General features: G+C 41.0%; 2 protein-coding genes across 2 annotated transcripts; one reads left to right on the top strand and one right to left on the bottom strand.

Moving 5' to 3' along the window:
* The first annotated feature begins 971 nt into the window (after window positions 1-971).
* LOC137124217 (PDZ and LIM domain protein 3-like) lies at window positions 972-13,161 on the top strand. Its single transcript, XM_067498970.1, has 7 exons — window positions 972-1,146; window positions 5,567-5,718; window positions 6,333-6,417; window positions 6,538-6,725; window positions 8,047-8,174; window positions 8,505-8,616; window positions 9,488-13,161. Exons 1-7 carry the CDS (start codon window positions 1,054-1,056, stop codon window positions 9,675-9,677), a joined length of 948 nt encoding a protein of 315 aa, XP_067355071.1. The 5' UTR covers window positions 972-1,053; the 3' UTR covers window positions 9,678-13,161.
* Window positions 13,162-15,920: 2,759 nt separating this feature from the next.
* On the bottom strand, window positions 15,921-17,104 carry npy2r (neuropeptide Y receptor Y2). The gene has a single exon (XM_067498950.1). It carries the CDS (start codon window positions 17,028-17,030, stop codon window positions 15,921-15,923), a length of 1,110 nt encoding a protein of 369 aa, XP_067355051.1. The 5' UTR covers window positions 17,031-17,104.
* Window positions 17,105-17,452: the final 348 nt, after the last annotated feature.

The raw sequence follows: 17,452 nt of genomic DNA, 5'->3' as shown, positions 1-17,452 counted from the left end.
ACAACCATATTTTCTCCTTGTTATAGGATTTCTGTGACTCACGTTTGTGTGCCCAAACCTAATGCCCAGCTTTATCGACGTTTTCTTATCGTTGATGGGATTTTCATCATAGTACACATCAAAGTGATCATATACCCTAAATAGCTTCGATACATTATCGATTGCCTCTTATTGTCTATTATAATTAGGTAAAGCGTCATTATGTTCAGCCCATTAATGAGTGGAACATGTAACACACCTGCTACAGTATCTCTGTCCAGAGAGAAATTCTCCATGAGTTGTCTTACCCACAGTCTTTGTTTATGTAGTGATCTAGCCATATAAAGCCCATTTCTGACAGACATGAAATGTAGCAGGCAGAGAAACTACCCTGACTTTCCTCTTTGACAGACAAAAGGTGACTTTTTTTAACATGTGGCACATTTTAGTAGTTTTGTGAATACAAAGCAAAGAGCCCGTGTGAGAGCGAAGAGTCCTGGGTTCCATCCAGATCAATAGTGGCTGGAATGTGTCTGTGGGACCTGTAGGGCCTCAGAGTGGAGCTGCTCCTCCAGACCAAATAAGGAGAGGAGCAGCAAGACCCGTCAACCAGGCTGAGATGAGGCCAGGATCTTTCTAAGCTGCCCCGGCATGAGAAGCTGTGAGGGCTGCCGGAGGCTGGTTCACATCCCCACTCTAAGTCAGCCTAAAAATGTCCACCCAGGTGCTCACAGTGTGTGATCCACAACAGGCTGAGTGGAACATAACAAAAGCTTGAACCTGACTGACGAGCAGAAATGTTGCTTTCTTGTTTGGAGAGAGAAGTGCTGAGCACTTCTCAACAGAAATGTGAAAACTGACGAACATGTGCTGCTACAACAGACCGACAAGTCAGTTCCCAAAGTTTGACCAATAACTTCACCCATGGGGAGGGGTCTCTCAATTCTCCTCCCCCCTGCATGGTTTAAAGTCTTCATCACTCTGATATTCCTTTGCTTTTAAACTGTGTTCCCCACAGCGTGCAGTTTTCTGCCTGTGCAGTTGTTATCAAACAGCAGGAGACCTTAGAGGGTCATGCCACTCAACGTCGTCTTGGACGGTCCGGCCCCTTGGGGGTTTCGCCTGACGGGAGGAAAGGACTTCAACCAACCCCTCACCATCTCCAGGGTGAGTGAGTGACACGATGTTTCTATTAAAAGACCGAAAATGTTCTTTCAGTTTGCAGAATCCGTTTCCTTCTTTTTTGTTTGAGTTGTTTAATTTCTGTTTCTCCTTTTAAACAAAATAGTCATTTGTTATTCCACGATCAGTTGATTTGACAGCATTTATACAAAAAAAAACATCAGACAAATGTGTAAAATGTGGACGAATGTGTTTTGAACCCTGGTTGGTCTGGTCCACACCAGCCGACTAAAATGTTATCCTGCCCGGGTGCTGATAACAACAGGCGATGACCATCAAATGGCGTGATAACATCTGAAGCTGGTGTCCAGTAGGAGCTGGTCTTTGTAACGTCAACATTGTGTTTCCAGGAGGATCCTTTCTGGAAAGATTGTGGACTCAGTTGGGTATGGTGCTTGCACCTGTGCCACAGTAAATGCAAGAGGCTTAGATACAAATAGCAGCTTACATTGTACTGTGACATGTGCACATGTGCATGTCTCACTAAGTGGATTTCAGCCTGAGGCATTCAGGACCCAACACTGTACCCAAGGCCTGCACAGTGTGTGAATCATTTCAGACTAAAACCTGGCTAAAACAGGAAACTTGGAGTTGTCCAGATGTACAGTGAACTCATTATTTTTATTTAAATCCACATGCAGGTCGTTTGTGCTGACAGCTGAGTGAACACAGAGTGGGGTGTACACAGTGCTACACGTCCCATTGTAGGATGGCTGGTATAGCAGGGCAGCTGCTCCCAAGATTGTAAACCTCAGCGTGAGGTCAACACATGGCATCATGAAGAATATCATTCCCATAAACTCCCCAAAAGGATTGTTTAGCTCTAATTCATTTAATAGAACATAGAGTTTGCCGAAACAAATGATTTATTAGACATTTGGTTAACAAACATAAGGCCAAACAGTTTGAACTCAGTCAGATGTATGAATGTCAGAATAATAGTTTATCTTCATCACAGATTGAACTGATACTTCCAGTAACTAATATGGTATTTCCTGTTGATGTAAAGTACAGGAAAACATTTCAATCGTTTGGCTATAAAGAGGGAAGTATCTAAGTTAATGATGAATGAAAGCCTATTTAAAAGTTTAGTCTGGCTTTTTTTTTTCCAAGTCAGATTGAAATCATGCCTATTTGTGTCGCTGGTGACTGGTAAATGAAGCACAAAGTCTGGAGATGAACAGTGGAGTCTTTTTTTGGCATTTAGATTCATTTGTGGGCAGTGACCCCGGTGTCACATGGTATCAAATGTGAGGTGATCCAGTAATCCTTCTCTGTCGGGGTTACGCGCATCTATATTTAGTGGAAGACCTCAGAAACTGACTGACTGACTGAAAGTACTGTCAGGTCTCAAACCAGCGGCTCTGTCCAGTAACCTCACAGCTGTTGTGTTAGTGAACACTTAAAGCTCCATATGAGAGCAGCAATGAGAGAAGAACTGCTGGGACGGACGAGGAAGGACAGGAATGAAAGTCAGAGTACGTGAAGCCAAGCCAGCCGGTGAACTGGGCCTGTGAGGTGTGTGGAAGACGACTCCTAACCAAGTCGTCGTCTGTGTGACAAATTAAAGGCATTGTTGGTGAAATCAACCAAGTGCATCCAGCGTCTCCCTCCACCTCCATTTTTGGGCAGGAACATCCTCCTCTGTATGTGTGTTCCCAGCTGGTTGAGGAGAGTAAACACATCCCAGCTCTTTCTGCAGCAGACAGAACCCTTAAAGGGGCATATTTAGGGCCACTAAATTTACACTTGGAGCTGCACTTTATTTCATCTTCATATCACGAGGCTGCTGCCGGGCTGGTAAAAAACAGTTGTTTAAATTCTTCTATGGCTCTGGAAGAGCTTTGTCCTGGTTGCAGGACACTGTAAAGGTAGTGGACCAGCAGGGCCACTTTGCTTTTGCTGAAGACATTTGGGTTTAAGAAAAGGCAGGAAGGCTGTAATGAATCACACAAGCAACGCTTGTCATTGGAAATGACAATGATGCAAAAAGCTGTTTTGTTGATTCAGACAGGTGCCATTAAAGCAGTCAGGCTATAGGGGGAAACAATGTAGAAAAAATGATGAACATAGGACATGATGTTTCATTTATTCCCCATAAGCATCCTTCCACTCCACACAGATCTCATGTTTTCATCTGCTGCTACTTTCCGTTACATCAGCGGATATTTACGTCACGTTCTTCATGTACATCATGATTTATTGCTTTTCCACCATAGCCTACTGTATCACGGGAGTTTTGAAAATATCCTTCTTTCACCAGGTTCCAAGTGTTTTTTCTTTTTTTTTTTTTATGCTGAGTTGCATTATGGGAAGCAGGTGATCCAGAAGTGTTGGAGCTATGACATACATGAACTAAGGCAGGATAACTTTGCTTTGTAGCATTCATTTTAACATTTGAATACAAAGTCACCCAACTTCAAATATGATTTAAATTGTTTGTTTTGGCCACTTGTTCTAAAAACCCTAACTAATCAAATTTCAACTTAAAGATATAATATGCAACTTTTGGTAATCAAGCCAGTGACCTTCTCTGATAGAAACCTATAAAAAACCTATAGAGTGGAATGTGTCATGGTAGACTTTTACAGCATCTCTCCACATATATAGAGATGTTATGGAATACATAACTACTAAACAAATATTTAAAAAAATTACCCAACATAGATTTTTTGAACTTTTTTGAACCCGACGGGGACTCATGGTGACAGTGTGGATATACGCAGGAGACAAGGAAAGATAAAAGGAAGCGAGCATTAAAAAAAAAATATGCCAAAGACAAATGGAAACAAAAGGATCCAGTAAAAAGCATATTTGTGCAGGTAAGAAACATCAGAGCTGTAAAACACACAGTCAGACAGAGGCACTTCAACAAACGCACCACTGTAAATTACTGGGCCCTTTCTGGCAGCTTGAAACATCCCCTCAGCACTTTCATCCACTGTTATTTATAGCCAGATGATCTAATTCAAGTTTCGCTGCAACTTCCCAAGTTTCCTATGTCTCGAAATGCAATATGGCTGAGCATAGGTCACGGCCCGTGTAGCGCAAGTGAGACACTTCGGCTTGGTTTGAAGCTGGTATTTACTGTGACCCCGAGAGCTTTATGAGACTCCTTCTTCATCTTGATCTCTTCCTGGCCAGCGCAACACATACTCCATCTGGATGCTGTCACTTAGTGGGAAGCAGCACAAGTTTACTTTATCTCCATGACAAGGGACAGACAGTTTACACACTTTCATACCAGGCAGGGCACTGGCTTCCTGAAACGGGAACCCTGGCCCTGTGTCTGTTCTGCTGTGAGTTTGACTGAATCGCTGGGCTCCTTAGTGCAGCCTTTTGTAGGACTATTTAGGCCAGGTGAGAATCACATAAATCCCAGCAGGGGGAACATGATCAAGGGGCTTCGCAGCTGAGTACTGTATTGATAGATGAAGTGCAAGCGATGGAGAACAGACCAAACATTTTCACAAGGCCGCACCATCTGTACATCATGTTTTTCATCAAGTTTTATTTTCTCTGCCTGGTCAAACTAGAAGACGTTGCTCTTATTTTATCGAAGCCTTGCCGAGCTTCCTGATTATGTTTTTGCAAACTTGAAGGATACAACAATGTGTTTGATGAGCTCAGTTATGCTATTCGACATGCACATACTACAGTGCAGCTCCTAAAGTGTTTTTCCTTTTTGTGTCTAATATTTGAACTTATCAAGGTTTTTAAAGCAAAACTTGGATGCTGTGCAGTATCTGTTCCTCAGTGAAAACACATTGATTGAAACTTTACAGACGGTATGCAGGCCCAGAAACCCCCAGCATGTAGTGTGTGCATTAAAAAGTTCGGCTAACTTTTTGAAATGAGAGAAAATCACTGATCAGAAGAACTCACCTGTTTGTGGTAGTTCTCATAAAAATCTGAATATAAGATGGATTATAATAAACCTATTTAATAGAGAACATGTAAACCATAAGAATATACTAAATTCCCACCACCTTCAGTGATTGCTTGTTTAACCTTGTCTATGCCCTGACCCGGTGTTCAGGTCCCAAAGTTCTCATGACCTCCAGCAACTACTGTTGTCAGATGGATTTGAGTAGGGTATATTTTTGTTTGTGGTTAGAGCCCAAAATGTAATTTTACAGGAATTATTTATTTTAGGGATCTATTTTTCCACAGATTGAACACATTTTATGCTGCTGCTAAAAAGGGGAAATTAAAGCAAACAAACAGAACTCCTATCTGTACTCATCTCCTCCTCTTGTGCTGAATTTAACAAACCTTCAGTTTTCTAATGGATTTGAAAAAGCAAGATAAAATAACTCCCATTCTGCCAAAGTAGACTCCCTCATGTGGTGTTTTTATCGTGGAGAAGAATACGGAGCATTTCAAATTTCTTCTTCTCTTCTAGATCACTCCAGGCAGCAAAGCCTCCGTAGCCAACCTGTGCCCTGGTGACATCATCCTGGCCATCGAGGGAGTCCCAGCCACAAACATGCTGCACTGTGAAGCCCAGAACAAGATAAAGGAGTCCACCAATCAGCTCTGTCTCACTGTGGAAAGGTTGTTTGAACACACACAGGAACAACTGCACAAACTAGAAATAGACTCAGAATTTAGATTTTGTACAGTTTTCCCACTTTTTGGCACTCGAAAGGGCAAATTTGTTACATTTATATTCAAATTAGAGTAAAACAAAGACAGAGGAAAAATAAATGCAGTTCGATTTGCCACAAATGGATCTCATAAGCACTTAGATTTATGGTTTGATCCTCTATGCAGGCCCCGACCCAGATTACAACAGGAAATGATACAAGATTGATGCTCTGTAGTTGCCAATAGTGAGCATGCTCATATGTTTCTTCTGTGGTTTGCATTTTAGGATGATAGCGTCCAAAGGCACATTGAAAAATCGAGTTTGGTGCTAATTATTGTTACTTTAATTTAGTTTTTCAAATTTTCTCTGTCAATACTTTCAAAATCCACTTTTGAAAAGTTAAAAAGTGAAATGACAGGAAAAGTCCAACATATGAGCAAAACTTTAAAACTTCTCATGTTTTATGGGTTTGGAATATAGACATTTCACAGACACACACAGACTCAGAGAGTCGTTCAACGGTGAGGTCATCAGCCACGTTGCAATGACCTCCTGAACACGATCTGTCTTTAATTCCCAGGAATGAAACAAGGTTGTGGTCACCACGTGTTATGGACCAAGGTCGCGCTCACCCATATAAGATCAACCTGGAGGCAGAGCGACAGGTTTGTAACGGTGTGTTAGAAATAAATTCACATTTGTTAAAGATTGTGGAAACCAGTCCGCTGCCCATCTTCATCTCATGTTCTCTCAGTTCAGTTCTCGTTCTCTTCTTCTCTTTCCAGGAGTATAAACCTATTGGTGCCGCTCACAACAGGAAGGCTCAGCCGTTTGTTGCAGCAGCAAACATCGACGACAAGCGTCAGGTGGTCAGTACGTCCTACAACACTCCCATAGGTCTTTACTCCTCAGGCAACATCCAAGACGCCATGGAGGGTCAGGTCCGAGGCCTTGTCCACCAAACCCCTAAGAGGTGACTGATCACTGCAGCTAATCGGTCAGATTCTTTCAAAGTTGTCGCAGTTGTAAATACAGTCACTAACTCAGTCAGACTGTTGGTCAGTGTCCTTAGCTTTAATCTTCTCTGGTACAAGGAAAAATTTGGTATCTTGACAGCTATTAGAGGGGCCACTCACAAGTCAAGTGATGTCATATCACATTGACCATAGTGCTACAGTTGATGACTATTTTCGTTATTGATTGTTTTTTCAAAAAATCTATTCATCTCTATGAAACTTCCTTCCCTTTGCGACCACCCACAGGCTAAGCAGGACACAAACATCCCACCATCGGTTTTGTGGTGGACTATGTCGATACACGTTCAGCCTAACTAACATTATTTAAAGTTTTACTTTTTGTTTTCTGCTGTGTGGACATTATTAAAGCCTCACAGGACTGTGACTGTGCCTGTTCACCTGTCGCCTTCATTTTGTTCTGCTCTGCTGTTGTCACATTTACGCTCACCCACCTGCTCTTTGCACCACTCACCTCCTGCGCTAAGCTGCCACTCAGTCGCACCGTTTGTGAGGAGGTGTCGGCTGAACAGCTTAATGTGGCCACATCTGTGCTGCACTGGGCTCGGGCCTTCCTTCGCGGGCATGTGGATTTCATTAGGCTACCTGATATATGGTGTGTCATGCTGAGAATATATTATCACTGCACACAGGAATGGATCTTTCCATGCCTGAAACATGATTTCGGATTAAGACAGGATTCATTAAAAAACCTGGGTCACACCAGCTGATTCAACACAGAGTCACTCTGCTAATTTAGGGTTATTTATCCAGATATCATGGATGTAAAGTGCTCACAACCACGATTATCAGCAAACTGTGTGAATGAATAAAATTTATTGCAAATTGCATGACTAATGCCTGTTTCCAGCATGCTGTAAATATCAGGGAAAATGTTCATTAATGCACATACTTTCCAGTCCATGGTTTTTTTATAACTCCTCCAGCTCTTAACACGTTCTTCTTTTTCTCCTTTTAAGGTTGACTCCTCACACTTGAGCTATGTAATCTCCAGCTATTTGTTCTCACCTGATCTGCTGCCCTCACTAACCAAAAGCTCCAGGGGAAAAGCAGTTTAGACCTCATTTCTGCCACCAGCTGGAAGCAGTTTCCTCTTCACATGAAAAAAAAAAACAAAAACACTCTGGAAAAAATGAGTTTAATTTGTCAGAGTCATGAGGGGACCTGTACTGTGGCTCAGAGCGCTGCTGTGTTGTACCTGGAGTGTTTCTTTATGTTTGCATTCTGACAAGCATTGTGTTGTATGAATGTGCTGCTCAGTCCCAGGCCTTTGACCAACATCGAGGACTCTGACGTGTACCGGATGTTACAGAAAGACCAGGAGGAGCCCGAGGAGCCTCGGCAGTCTGGCTCATTCAAAGCCTTGCAGGAGTTTATTGACAGTGATGGTGAGCTCTTCCTCTTCCCCCCAGGCCATAGATTTCCTCCACAACACAAAAACATTATGCAATATACAAAAGGTTGTTTTTCAGGTTAAAAGTCTTAACAAATCACGTATTTATTTTATTTTATTTTAAAACGGCCCAATATGCACCATGTCCCCCCCATGTCTTACCTTTATTATTCAAGTAATGCAGCAACTCCACATCACATCATTACAAAACACCAACAAATGTGATTCCTTTATCAACTGAGTGGTAAAGAACCAGTCCTGATACAGCCTGGTTTGGTTTTTACATTTGCTCCAATTACTTGCTGTTTCTTTCCCATGTGGGCAGGCACTTCTCCCATTGTAACCAGGACAGTAAAAGCCCCCACAACCAAACCAACTACACCCACAGGAAACCTGCAGAAACTGCCCATCTGCGACAAGTGTGGGAATGGGATTGTGTGAGTAAAAATAGAACAAATCATCTGTGATTCCCATTCAGACTCTACAACGACTGGAGAAAATGACAGAGACACAACAGACTATAGCTTGGACATAAATAGTCTAAACAAATTGTTCAAACTTTACACTTTACAAAAAACAAACAAAAGAAATGCGACTTTATAAGCCACTGTGCAAATACATTATTCATCATGTTTACCGTTGACGACATAAACCTAAAAGGAAACAGAAAAAAAAGGGAAGTTATTTATATTTTATTTATTTATTTAACAACAAAAGTAAACACTGAGGAAATTCAGCCTCTGTGCATCATCATGTTGTAGTTTTTGCAGCATAGTAACATGAGAGCATCTCAGTCAACATCTGTGAAGTCTGTGTGCTGCTTTTCCTCCATTCATTCTAGTGTCTTCCGTTGAAATCTGTTATAGTTTACTGCCTCATCTGAAATCTTAAATGAACATAAAAGAGCGATTTACTACCAGCTGAGAATCTCGGGTTTGCTGTCCTCCAGTAGTTTAACTTCTCACCTCGCTGCAGTGTATGTATGATGTAGTCTCCATGATGGCGGAGTGGTAACCACTCTTGCCTCACACCATGAAGTTCCCAGGTTCAATCCCCAGATTGTACAGGGCCTTTCAGTGTGGAGTTTGCATGTTCCCCCCCCCCCCTGTTTGCCTAGGTTTCCTCCAGTTTCCCCTTAACATGTCAGGTTGGCCCATATAGGCAGCTCAGGACTGAGAATCTCCACCTGACACAATTTTGTTGGACACCTTGCATGTTTAACGACAAATAAAGCACATTCAGAGGATTAGAGAACACATAGCAAAATACGGTTCTTTGACATCTTTGTCTATGTCTTTTATGTTACAGTGGGACAGTGGTGAAGGCACGGGATAAACATCATCACCCCGGCTGCTTTGTGTGCTCTGACTGTGATGTCAACCTCAAACAGAAGGGCTATTTCTTTGTGGAGGGACAGCTGTACTGTGAAACTCACGCTCGTGCCAGAATGAGACCACCAGAGGGACATGATCTAATCACAACTTATCCTTCTGCATAGAGCCCCTGCTGACAAGCACAAAGACATGCACACGCACACAGTCAGACATACACACTCTCTAGCAAACACTCATATTTCCTACAGTGCATCTGTTTAAAGTTCGCTTTGATGTTGTCTTTGTGCAGAAACATTTGAGAATACACTTTTGTCTGAACGTGACAGAATGATCATATGAGCACTAAATTTGGGCAAAAAACATTCTGCAAGTGATAACTGAATATCTGTGGTGTTTAAAGAGCCCTGGCCCAATCTTCCTCACGAAGTTGTTCTCTTTCCAGTAAAGACGTGTGTGTAAAAATGACACGTGTATGTGGAGTGTTGAGGTGAAAAGCAAAGTAACAGGCAGAATTATCGAGCACAGAATTAGCACTAACTTTATAAAAACACGCAAAGGGAATGTTTCCAAATTATGACTCCACCTTAAAGTCAATTTGGACATTGCTTTAAACCAGATGGACTTTTGTCTTCTCAACTGGCAATGTTGGCTAGGAGACCCAGTTGTACCCAGTGGAGGAGGTGGACAAACAGTAGAGCAGAGTCACTGGGATGCAACGATCATAATTCAACACCGCCACCGTCCTCCCTGTTGAATTCATGCGGTGAGTGAAAGCTTATACTTCCTGGATCTTAATCTTCACCCAGGTGTCATCTGCTGTACACAACTAAACCAGTGGTTAAGAGCTGTTTTCCGTGATGGAGTTGATTTTGCTTTAATCTACTTCCTCCATGTGTTGGTTGATCACAGTAGGTGACACTGGGGACCCCATGGCACAGGGACATTTGCTCGTGGTGAAGAGACTTTCAGCCAAAGTTGTTTTTCCTTCACAACTGGGCCTATTGTTGTTTTGGATGGTGGAACAACAGTCTGCCATGTGAGAAACAAGGGACCACCCTGGATAACTGGGTCCCCCAGCCAACTTTCCCTAAGATCATTAGTTAAAAATTTCCTGTCCACATGACTCAACTTCCAGACAACCACACATCCAGGTGTGGTTGTCTGAGGACCTACACTGCCATAATGCCTTAAAACATTTTAGTTTTTAGTTAAAACTTTCAAAAGCTATTGTATAGTTGGATCTAAAGAGAAGCAGCTCATTTAGCAGGAGTGATTTAAAATATTTGATCCTGGCAGAATTCCATTTAGCTGCTTAAAAGGTATGGTCCTTGCTCTTCATTTCCTGTCCCAGCTAAATGGGACACCTGAATCCACTTTTAAAGGTATCAGTAGCACCTGTGCTTATAATGTTAGGAGAGGAAATTGCAGTCCACTGTAAGTGAATTGAATTTAAGCTGGTCAAAGCTGCTGTTCTCTATGGATACAACCAAAAACAAAACAACAAAATATGGTATGTTAAATTCAGATTCTTATTGCTTTATGGATGTGAAGTCTGAGGTGCATGATGGCAGAATCAGAACATTTAATCCTCTTCTCAGTGATTCTTCTGTTACCTTTGTTGCACCCCGACAAATTGCCCCTTTATCATAATATCTCCTCTTAATAGTACACAAAGCACTGGTAACTGCTGTGCAGCCTGCTCTGCGTCATCTGGTCTTTTTTAAGAGAAAATAACATCAGCACTGGAGCACAGCAGCCAAACTGTCAAACCTGATGAAGTGCAGCAATGTCAGTGAGTTTAAGATGATGCAATATAACTCACCAGAATTTCTTCTCTGTAGCTTAAAGGTTGTTTTTAGTCCATATATACATGAGTAAAGATCTCATTAGTTATAGCAAAGAAGTGTAGAACATTTCCAATCGTGTTTCTGCTACAGATTGACAGAGTCAGTGAAGAAGAAGCAGAACAAGCCAATGGGTCCATCATCTAAACCACAGAACTTTGTTTTGTTTTTTTATTCCAGTTTAAATCCAGTTCCAGTTTCCAAAATCACAGGTTCAAACTGAGGTTCACAAAATCAAAATATTTCAAAATAACAAAAGAACAAAAGGTTCTGTTGGATCCCAAATTCAGGTCTGTAGTGACACAACCTAAATGTTCATATAGACAAATCCAATGTTAAACAATCAGTCCTTGAAGTAATTTAGTCCTCTGTGTATGTGTGTCCCTGCAGAGACAGTGGGGGGAGCTACAGCATCATTCATTGCGTCTGTGACCATCTCACATTGTAACAGAACAGACTGTAACCTTACTGAGGTGTTGATGTAGGGGAAATGGCCACAGTTTACACCAGATACTGTATGTAAAACTGTATATTCAAACAGAATATAAAGATAAATGAGGTTATGGTAACAAGCCAAAAAAAAAAAAGCACGACTAATGCACATTACGAGTTAACTAAACCAAAAGTGATATCTTAAACCCGTCTGCATCAAGAGGTGAGAAACACACTGGGGGCATCAACCAACAATCGTGTTTACTCTTTTATGGCTCCTCTGTCTGAGTAACTTGGATTAAGCCCATGGTGATTTTATTAGGATTACCAAACCAAGGAGGCAAGGTTGGAGCAGCAGTTTAAAGGAAAGAGAAGAGAGAGCACCAAGCCACGGCTATAAATACTGACTTTTCATTTTTTAGGTTGGCCACACTAAAGCAAAATGAGGGCTAACATTGTTCCATGTCTGCTGGTGGACGATATGCGACTCATTTCTTTTAGAGTTCTGTAAAAACCTAATACTACTTTTCAATGATCAGGGTCGTCTGTCCAAAAAATATAAAACCCAGCACACGTTTGCTAGTTTTACTCCCTAACATGGCACAAGGGTGAATTTTCTCTCATTGAGTCATTTTATTAATACAACAAATCTTTAGTGTATATTGAAATATTATTTAGAGTAACAATATCCAAGAGGTCACCATCACCAACAAGTCCCCCGTGCTCTTTGTGTGAGCATCTCTGATGAATATGCTGTCACGCTGTTTTTTCCTTTTGGCCTCCATCTGTCTACTTCACAGAAATACATTTAATTAATAAAATCGAAAGTTATTTTGCAGATTAAATCATATTAATCAAATATATTATGGCATGTGGAGGAGCCCCACAAGACATGACTTAAGTGCTTTCTCTTCCGAAAGCCAAAAGACAAGACCGTCAGCAAACAAGGACACATTTAATTAGATTTGTCGCCATTGTTAATTTTACTTAACTACCAAGTCTCTTCCTCCTGAGGACACACTTTGTGACTGCATTGGCTGTTCAATAACATCAGTCAGTAAAGGAAACAATTATTGACATAATACTGAATACACCACAAGTAGCTTACTAAAAATGGAGGAGTAAAGCTAATAACCCAGTCCCTCAGCTCCTCACGTCCACAAAAAGCAACACAGTGAGGACCTGGTCAACAGGAAGAGCTCCGGTGCTATTAGTGCAAAAGCAAAGAGCGATGCTCACTTCAAACAAAGACAAGTTGGGAAGAGGCAAGACTCCTCTTGTCTAATAAAAAAAAAAAGTATAATTCAAACACACAACAAATATCTGCATGTTATACACTGTAAAAAATAATAAACATCAAGGCTGAAACAAAGTCAAATGTTAATTTACTGGTGGTGTTTCATGAATTTATATTTTTTACTTTGTTTATTATAGATGCTGTAAAGTTTCATCAGCACTTAGCTTCTAGTGTGTGTGTGTGTTACCTGTCCAATAAGATTTTTTTTTTATTTTTTGGGGGCTGTCTCACTCGACCATTCAGTAGATGCCACTGAAAGTCAACACACGACCCCACAGCTCTCTGCCCATTTCTGAACCATAGACAGCACGTCTCTCAATATATTGTATCGGCCCATCGTTCGAGGTCAGTTACAGCGTCATATGATGGAGTAAACATGATGCCTAAATGTAACACAGGCCCAAACAAATCCTGGTTTGTTTTTTCATCAAGTCATGGTTCAGTCTCACTGAGCAGATTCCACAGTTTTATTGAGCATTTAAGAACAACTGACTCCGTGGTCGAGGTTTTTCCCATCAACACATGTAAGAGTAAGTGTGCTTCCCATACATTTCGTTTCTAAGGCTGAAACTAATCTTGATTAATGAATGAATCCATGATTACAGTCTATATCACGGTTTCTCAGCCCTCAAAGAAACATCTTCAAAATGCTTCTGTTCAACTCACAGTGTGAGAAGCTAAAAACAACCCATGTTAAGCATTTTAGCTTTAAAAAGTGACGTATTATGGTTCATTTTCTGTTGATTGACTGGATGTTTTATCATCAGTGTATTAACATGTTGGCTATAAGCACTTAACCAAGCGAGTATCAAAGCTCGGATGCCCAGTAATACTTCAGCTGTAAAGTTGAGGATTCACTTATTTTCCTTTCTGCTTAGTTAGTTCATCAGCACAATCATATTCATCAGCACTATTATTATCAACAACACGATAGCCATAAATGTTGGTGGTCTGCGCTCAAAAAGCTATTTCAGTGTTTTGTTTCTTTTTCCTTCCTCTTTCTTTATGGCATGTGGACGCTCATGCACCTTGACTTGACAAATTAAATGAAAGTCCTGATGTCTTTTGATAAATGCAGTAAGTTTCTGCCTTCTATAAATTTAATGTTAACTCTGAAAATCCTGAACAATACAAGTATCATACCCCCAATAAAGGCTAATTAAATACTTACTTATAGGATTACTGTTTACAGACTATACTGGGTAAAAAGGGTTAGTCATGGTGTCATTTTATGTTAGTAATCTTTTATGTTAGTTATCTTTTCACCGTGGTGAGAAAATGCCATAAACAGTTACAAGACATATCAACAATCTGATTTAAAAAAACAGCCCGTTTCCTAAATCTAACTCAAGTGGATATGTTCTTTATTACACAGAGGGGTCAAATATTGTGGTGACTGTCTAAGAGGCAATTTAATTGTTAGACATAAAGATGCACTGTGCTAATGACTGATGTCAAGGTGTCACCGATGCTGAATGCTCCCAAACAATATAAGGGTGTTAGAGTGCGACCATTGTACAGGTCCATTTCTTATCAGCATGAATGTTCCAACATGCCAGAGGAGACCATGGAATCTCAAAATGCAGGAGGTTGAAGAGTAATCTCACATCAGGTCCAGGTTTGAATGATCCTTTATTGCTATGGACCATCATTCAGCACAAAACCGAGCCTCATTTGACCTTGTAACTCGATTCTCCAGTTAGAAGGCAACACGCAAAATAATGTGAACACGTCATAGAAAAAAGTCTGTAATCCCTAACACAGTCACATTTATAAACACTGCTGCAAAAGTGGGAACACACAAAAACATTTGTGATGCGTATATCATTTTTTTAGAAAAGACATAAGAGAGAAGGGCATCAGAAAAGAGTGATACATAGTATTTTTAACTTTGTTTAAGCGAGGATCTATATTTGTTGGGAGGGAAGGAGAAGTATTCTAGAATTATCTATTTTACCTTTAAAATGTTAGTGCATGGGCCTCAGTCTTTGGCTGAATAATTTTACAGCGCTTTACTTAACTGAGATGCACAACTTTGCTGTTTTTGATATCTGGGAGAAATAAATTATCCTAGACACTGGAGGGAAACTTATGCAGGTGGCCTAAAATTAATTAATGCCGTCCCACTTCAATGTTTTTTTTTTTTTTCAGTCCGTAAAGCAAAAAAACACTGTCAGGACTCATCAATGCTCACATTTAAGTTTTAATCATTTAATGCACACACCAAGCACAGACACTGTGTGAGCAAAGAACATTCAGCACGGTTTTAATTATAAACACTTAAAGCTACAGTGTGTAACTTCGAAAAAAAAAAAGTTTTTATTTGAAATATGTTCCAAAACTTATCTTAATGTAGAAAGGTGATGTCAAAGCCACATTGCCACCGGCAATGCAGAGATATTCGCTTCTAAACGTTACGGAACAAGGCTTTGTAGTTGTAACTCATTAGACCATTTGAAATACTGTATTTCTCTTGATTATTAAATCTTGGGCAATTTGCATTAATTGTAATATCATAACAACGACCAGCTGAAGAGCTGGACAGAGCATAGTGGACCGTAGCAGAGCAGAGGAAGAGGGAGGGGAGAGTACAGCGGATTATCTTGAGTCTCATACTATTTGCAGGTTGCAGCTTTGAGCTGACAAGGACTTTTTTTTGGAAGTAGAGCTGGTACAACCCACCTTTGAAGCAGTGTTAGAAAATGCCATTCTACTGTTAACCCTATCTCAGCTTTATCCCTTTCATTTTGAGAGTTCAAAAAGCCAACACCAAATCAAATGCAAACATTTTTCCACAAATGATGATCAGTGAACTCCCGCCGCAGATGTACACGTTAAACGTTTGTTGATTTGCAATCTGTACAAACCCTCTCTTCCTCTTTTTGTGTGTATCTGCCTTTGGAACTTTTTGACCTAAGCCTGAACGGCCAGTAACACTTACACACGGACAAAAAGGCCGTCCTGTAGTTGTTGTTCATCCAGCCGTACAGGATGGGATTGACAAAGGTCGAGCACATAGCCACTATGTGGAACACAGTGTAAAGCAGCTTGAAGTCCTTCATGTCCGGCACAGTGCTGTTGATGTCTACAGCCAACTGGAATGCATGGAAAGGCAGCCAGCTGACAGCAAAGACCACCACCATGGTCAGCAGCATCTTAGTGGTCTTCTTCCTGCGCTGATGAGGGTCACTTCGACCTCCACATGTCATGTGACTCTTCAGCTTATTCCAGATCCGGATGTAAGCCACAGAGTTAATGGCTAGAGGTAAACCGTATTGAACCAGGAGCATTGATATGCTGTAGATGCTTCCGTTCATGCTGCTCCCTGGCCACTTCTCCGTGCACACCTGAAGAGACATGTCCGGCGAAAGATCGAATGTTCCATACTCCCTAAAGATGGCGAGCGGGCTGGCCAACAGGGCGCCGCCGACCCACGTGGCGACAATAACCACAGCGCACATGTCTTTGGACATCTTGGTGTCCATATGGTAGACGATGCTCCTGTGACGGTCCAGGGCGATGATGTTCAAGGTGACGGTGGACACGTGCACGGCCGTGCCTTGAGCGCAGGGCAGCATGAAGCACAACACCTGACCAAACTTCCACTCACCATACAGAGTGTAGACGAGGGTGAAAGGTAAACACAGCGTGTTCACCAGCAGGTCTGCCACAGCCAAGTTCACTATGAAGAAATTTGTCACGGTTCGGAGGTTTTTAAACTTGTAGACCACGTATATGACCAAGGAGTTTCCAACGACTCCAAACAATATGATTGTGCTGTAAGCAAAGATGAGAATGACTTGCACTCCGAGCAACTTGGTGCTGTCTTCCAACTTCAAAACGTTCTGATTATTTCTTGTTGCTGGAGTCGAGCAGCAGTTGGAAGACAGTTCAAGCAGCGAAAAATTCGCTTGAGTCTTGTTTAGTTGGTCTGTTGCATCCATGGCTAACACTTCCCATATGGCAGTCTGTCAACAAATGGACATGACAGAGAAAGACACTTATTTTCCTGTTTTATGAGACAGTGATCTGACAAAATGCTGCTTAATGAAAACAACAGAAAATACAAATGATTATTTTCTTATGAAGCAAATTCAAAACGCATCATATTTACACCATTCAGCCACAACATTAATACCACCTGGTGGGTTTTAATATAAAAAATATGATTTTTATAAAAGTATTATGATATAATGATTGCTCATGTTTTATTATAGGTATACGTGTCAGCACACAAAGTGGTTACCAATCTGCTCCACCTTTAGCAACATTGACCTTTGACCCTTCCTTTTATTAATTACTGTACGTTTTTTACATAATTACCATAATCAGTATTGTTTACAATTTATTGTTCTCTTAGTGAAAT

This window comes from Channa argus, chromosome 3 (assembly GCF_033026475.1).
Source record: "Channa argus isolate prfri chromosome 3, Channa argus male v1.0, whole genome shotgun sequence".
NCBI lineage: Eukaryota > Metazoa > Chordata > Actinopteri > Anabantiformes > Channidae > Channa > Channa argus.
This window is presented reverse-complemented; position numbering and strand designations above follow the sequence as displayed.

Bases quoted from the DNA above. Each gene is read 5' to 3' on its own strand.
- LOC137124217 (XM_067498970.1), top strand. From the start codon at position 1,054: ATGCCACTCAACGTCGTCTTGGACGGTCCGGCCCCTTGGGGGTTTCGC. The intron at 6,418-6,537 runs GTTTGTAACGGT...TTCTCTTTCCAG, and splicing joins ACCTGGAGGCAGAGCGACAG to GAGTATAAACCTATTGGTGC. The intron at 8,175-8,504 runs GTGAGCTCTTCC...CCATGTGGGCAG, and splicing joins GGAGTTTATTGACAGTGATG to GCACTTCTCCCATTGTAACC.
- npy2r (XM_067498950.1), bottom strand. From the start codon at position 17,030: ATGGATGCAACAGACCAACTAAACAAGACTCAAGCGAATTTTTCGCTG.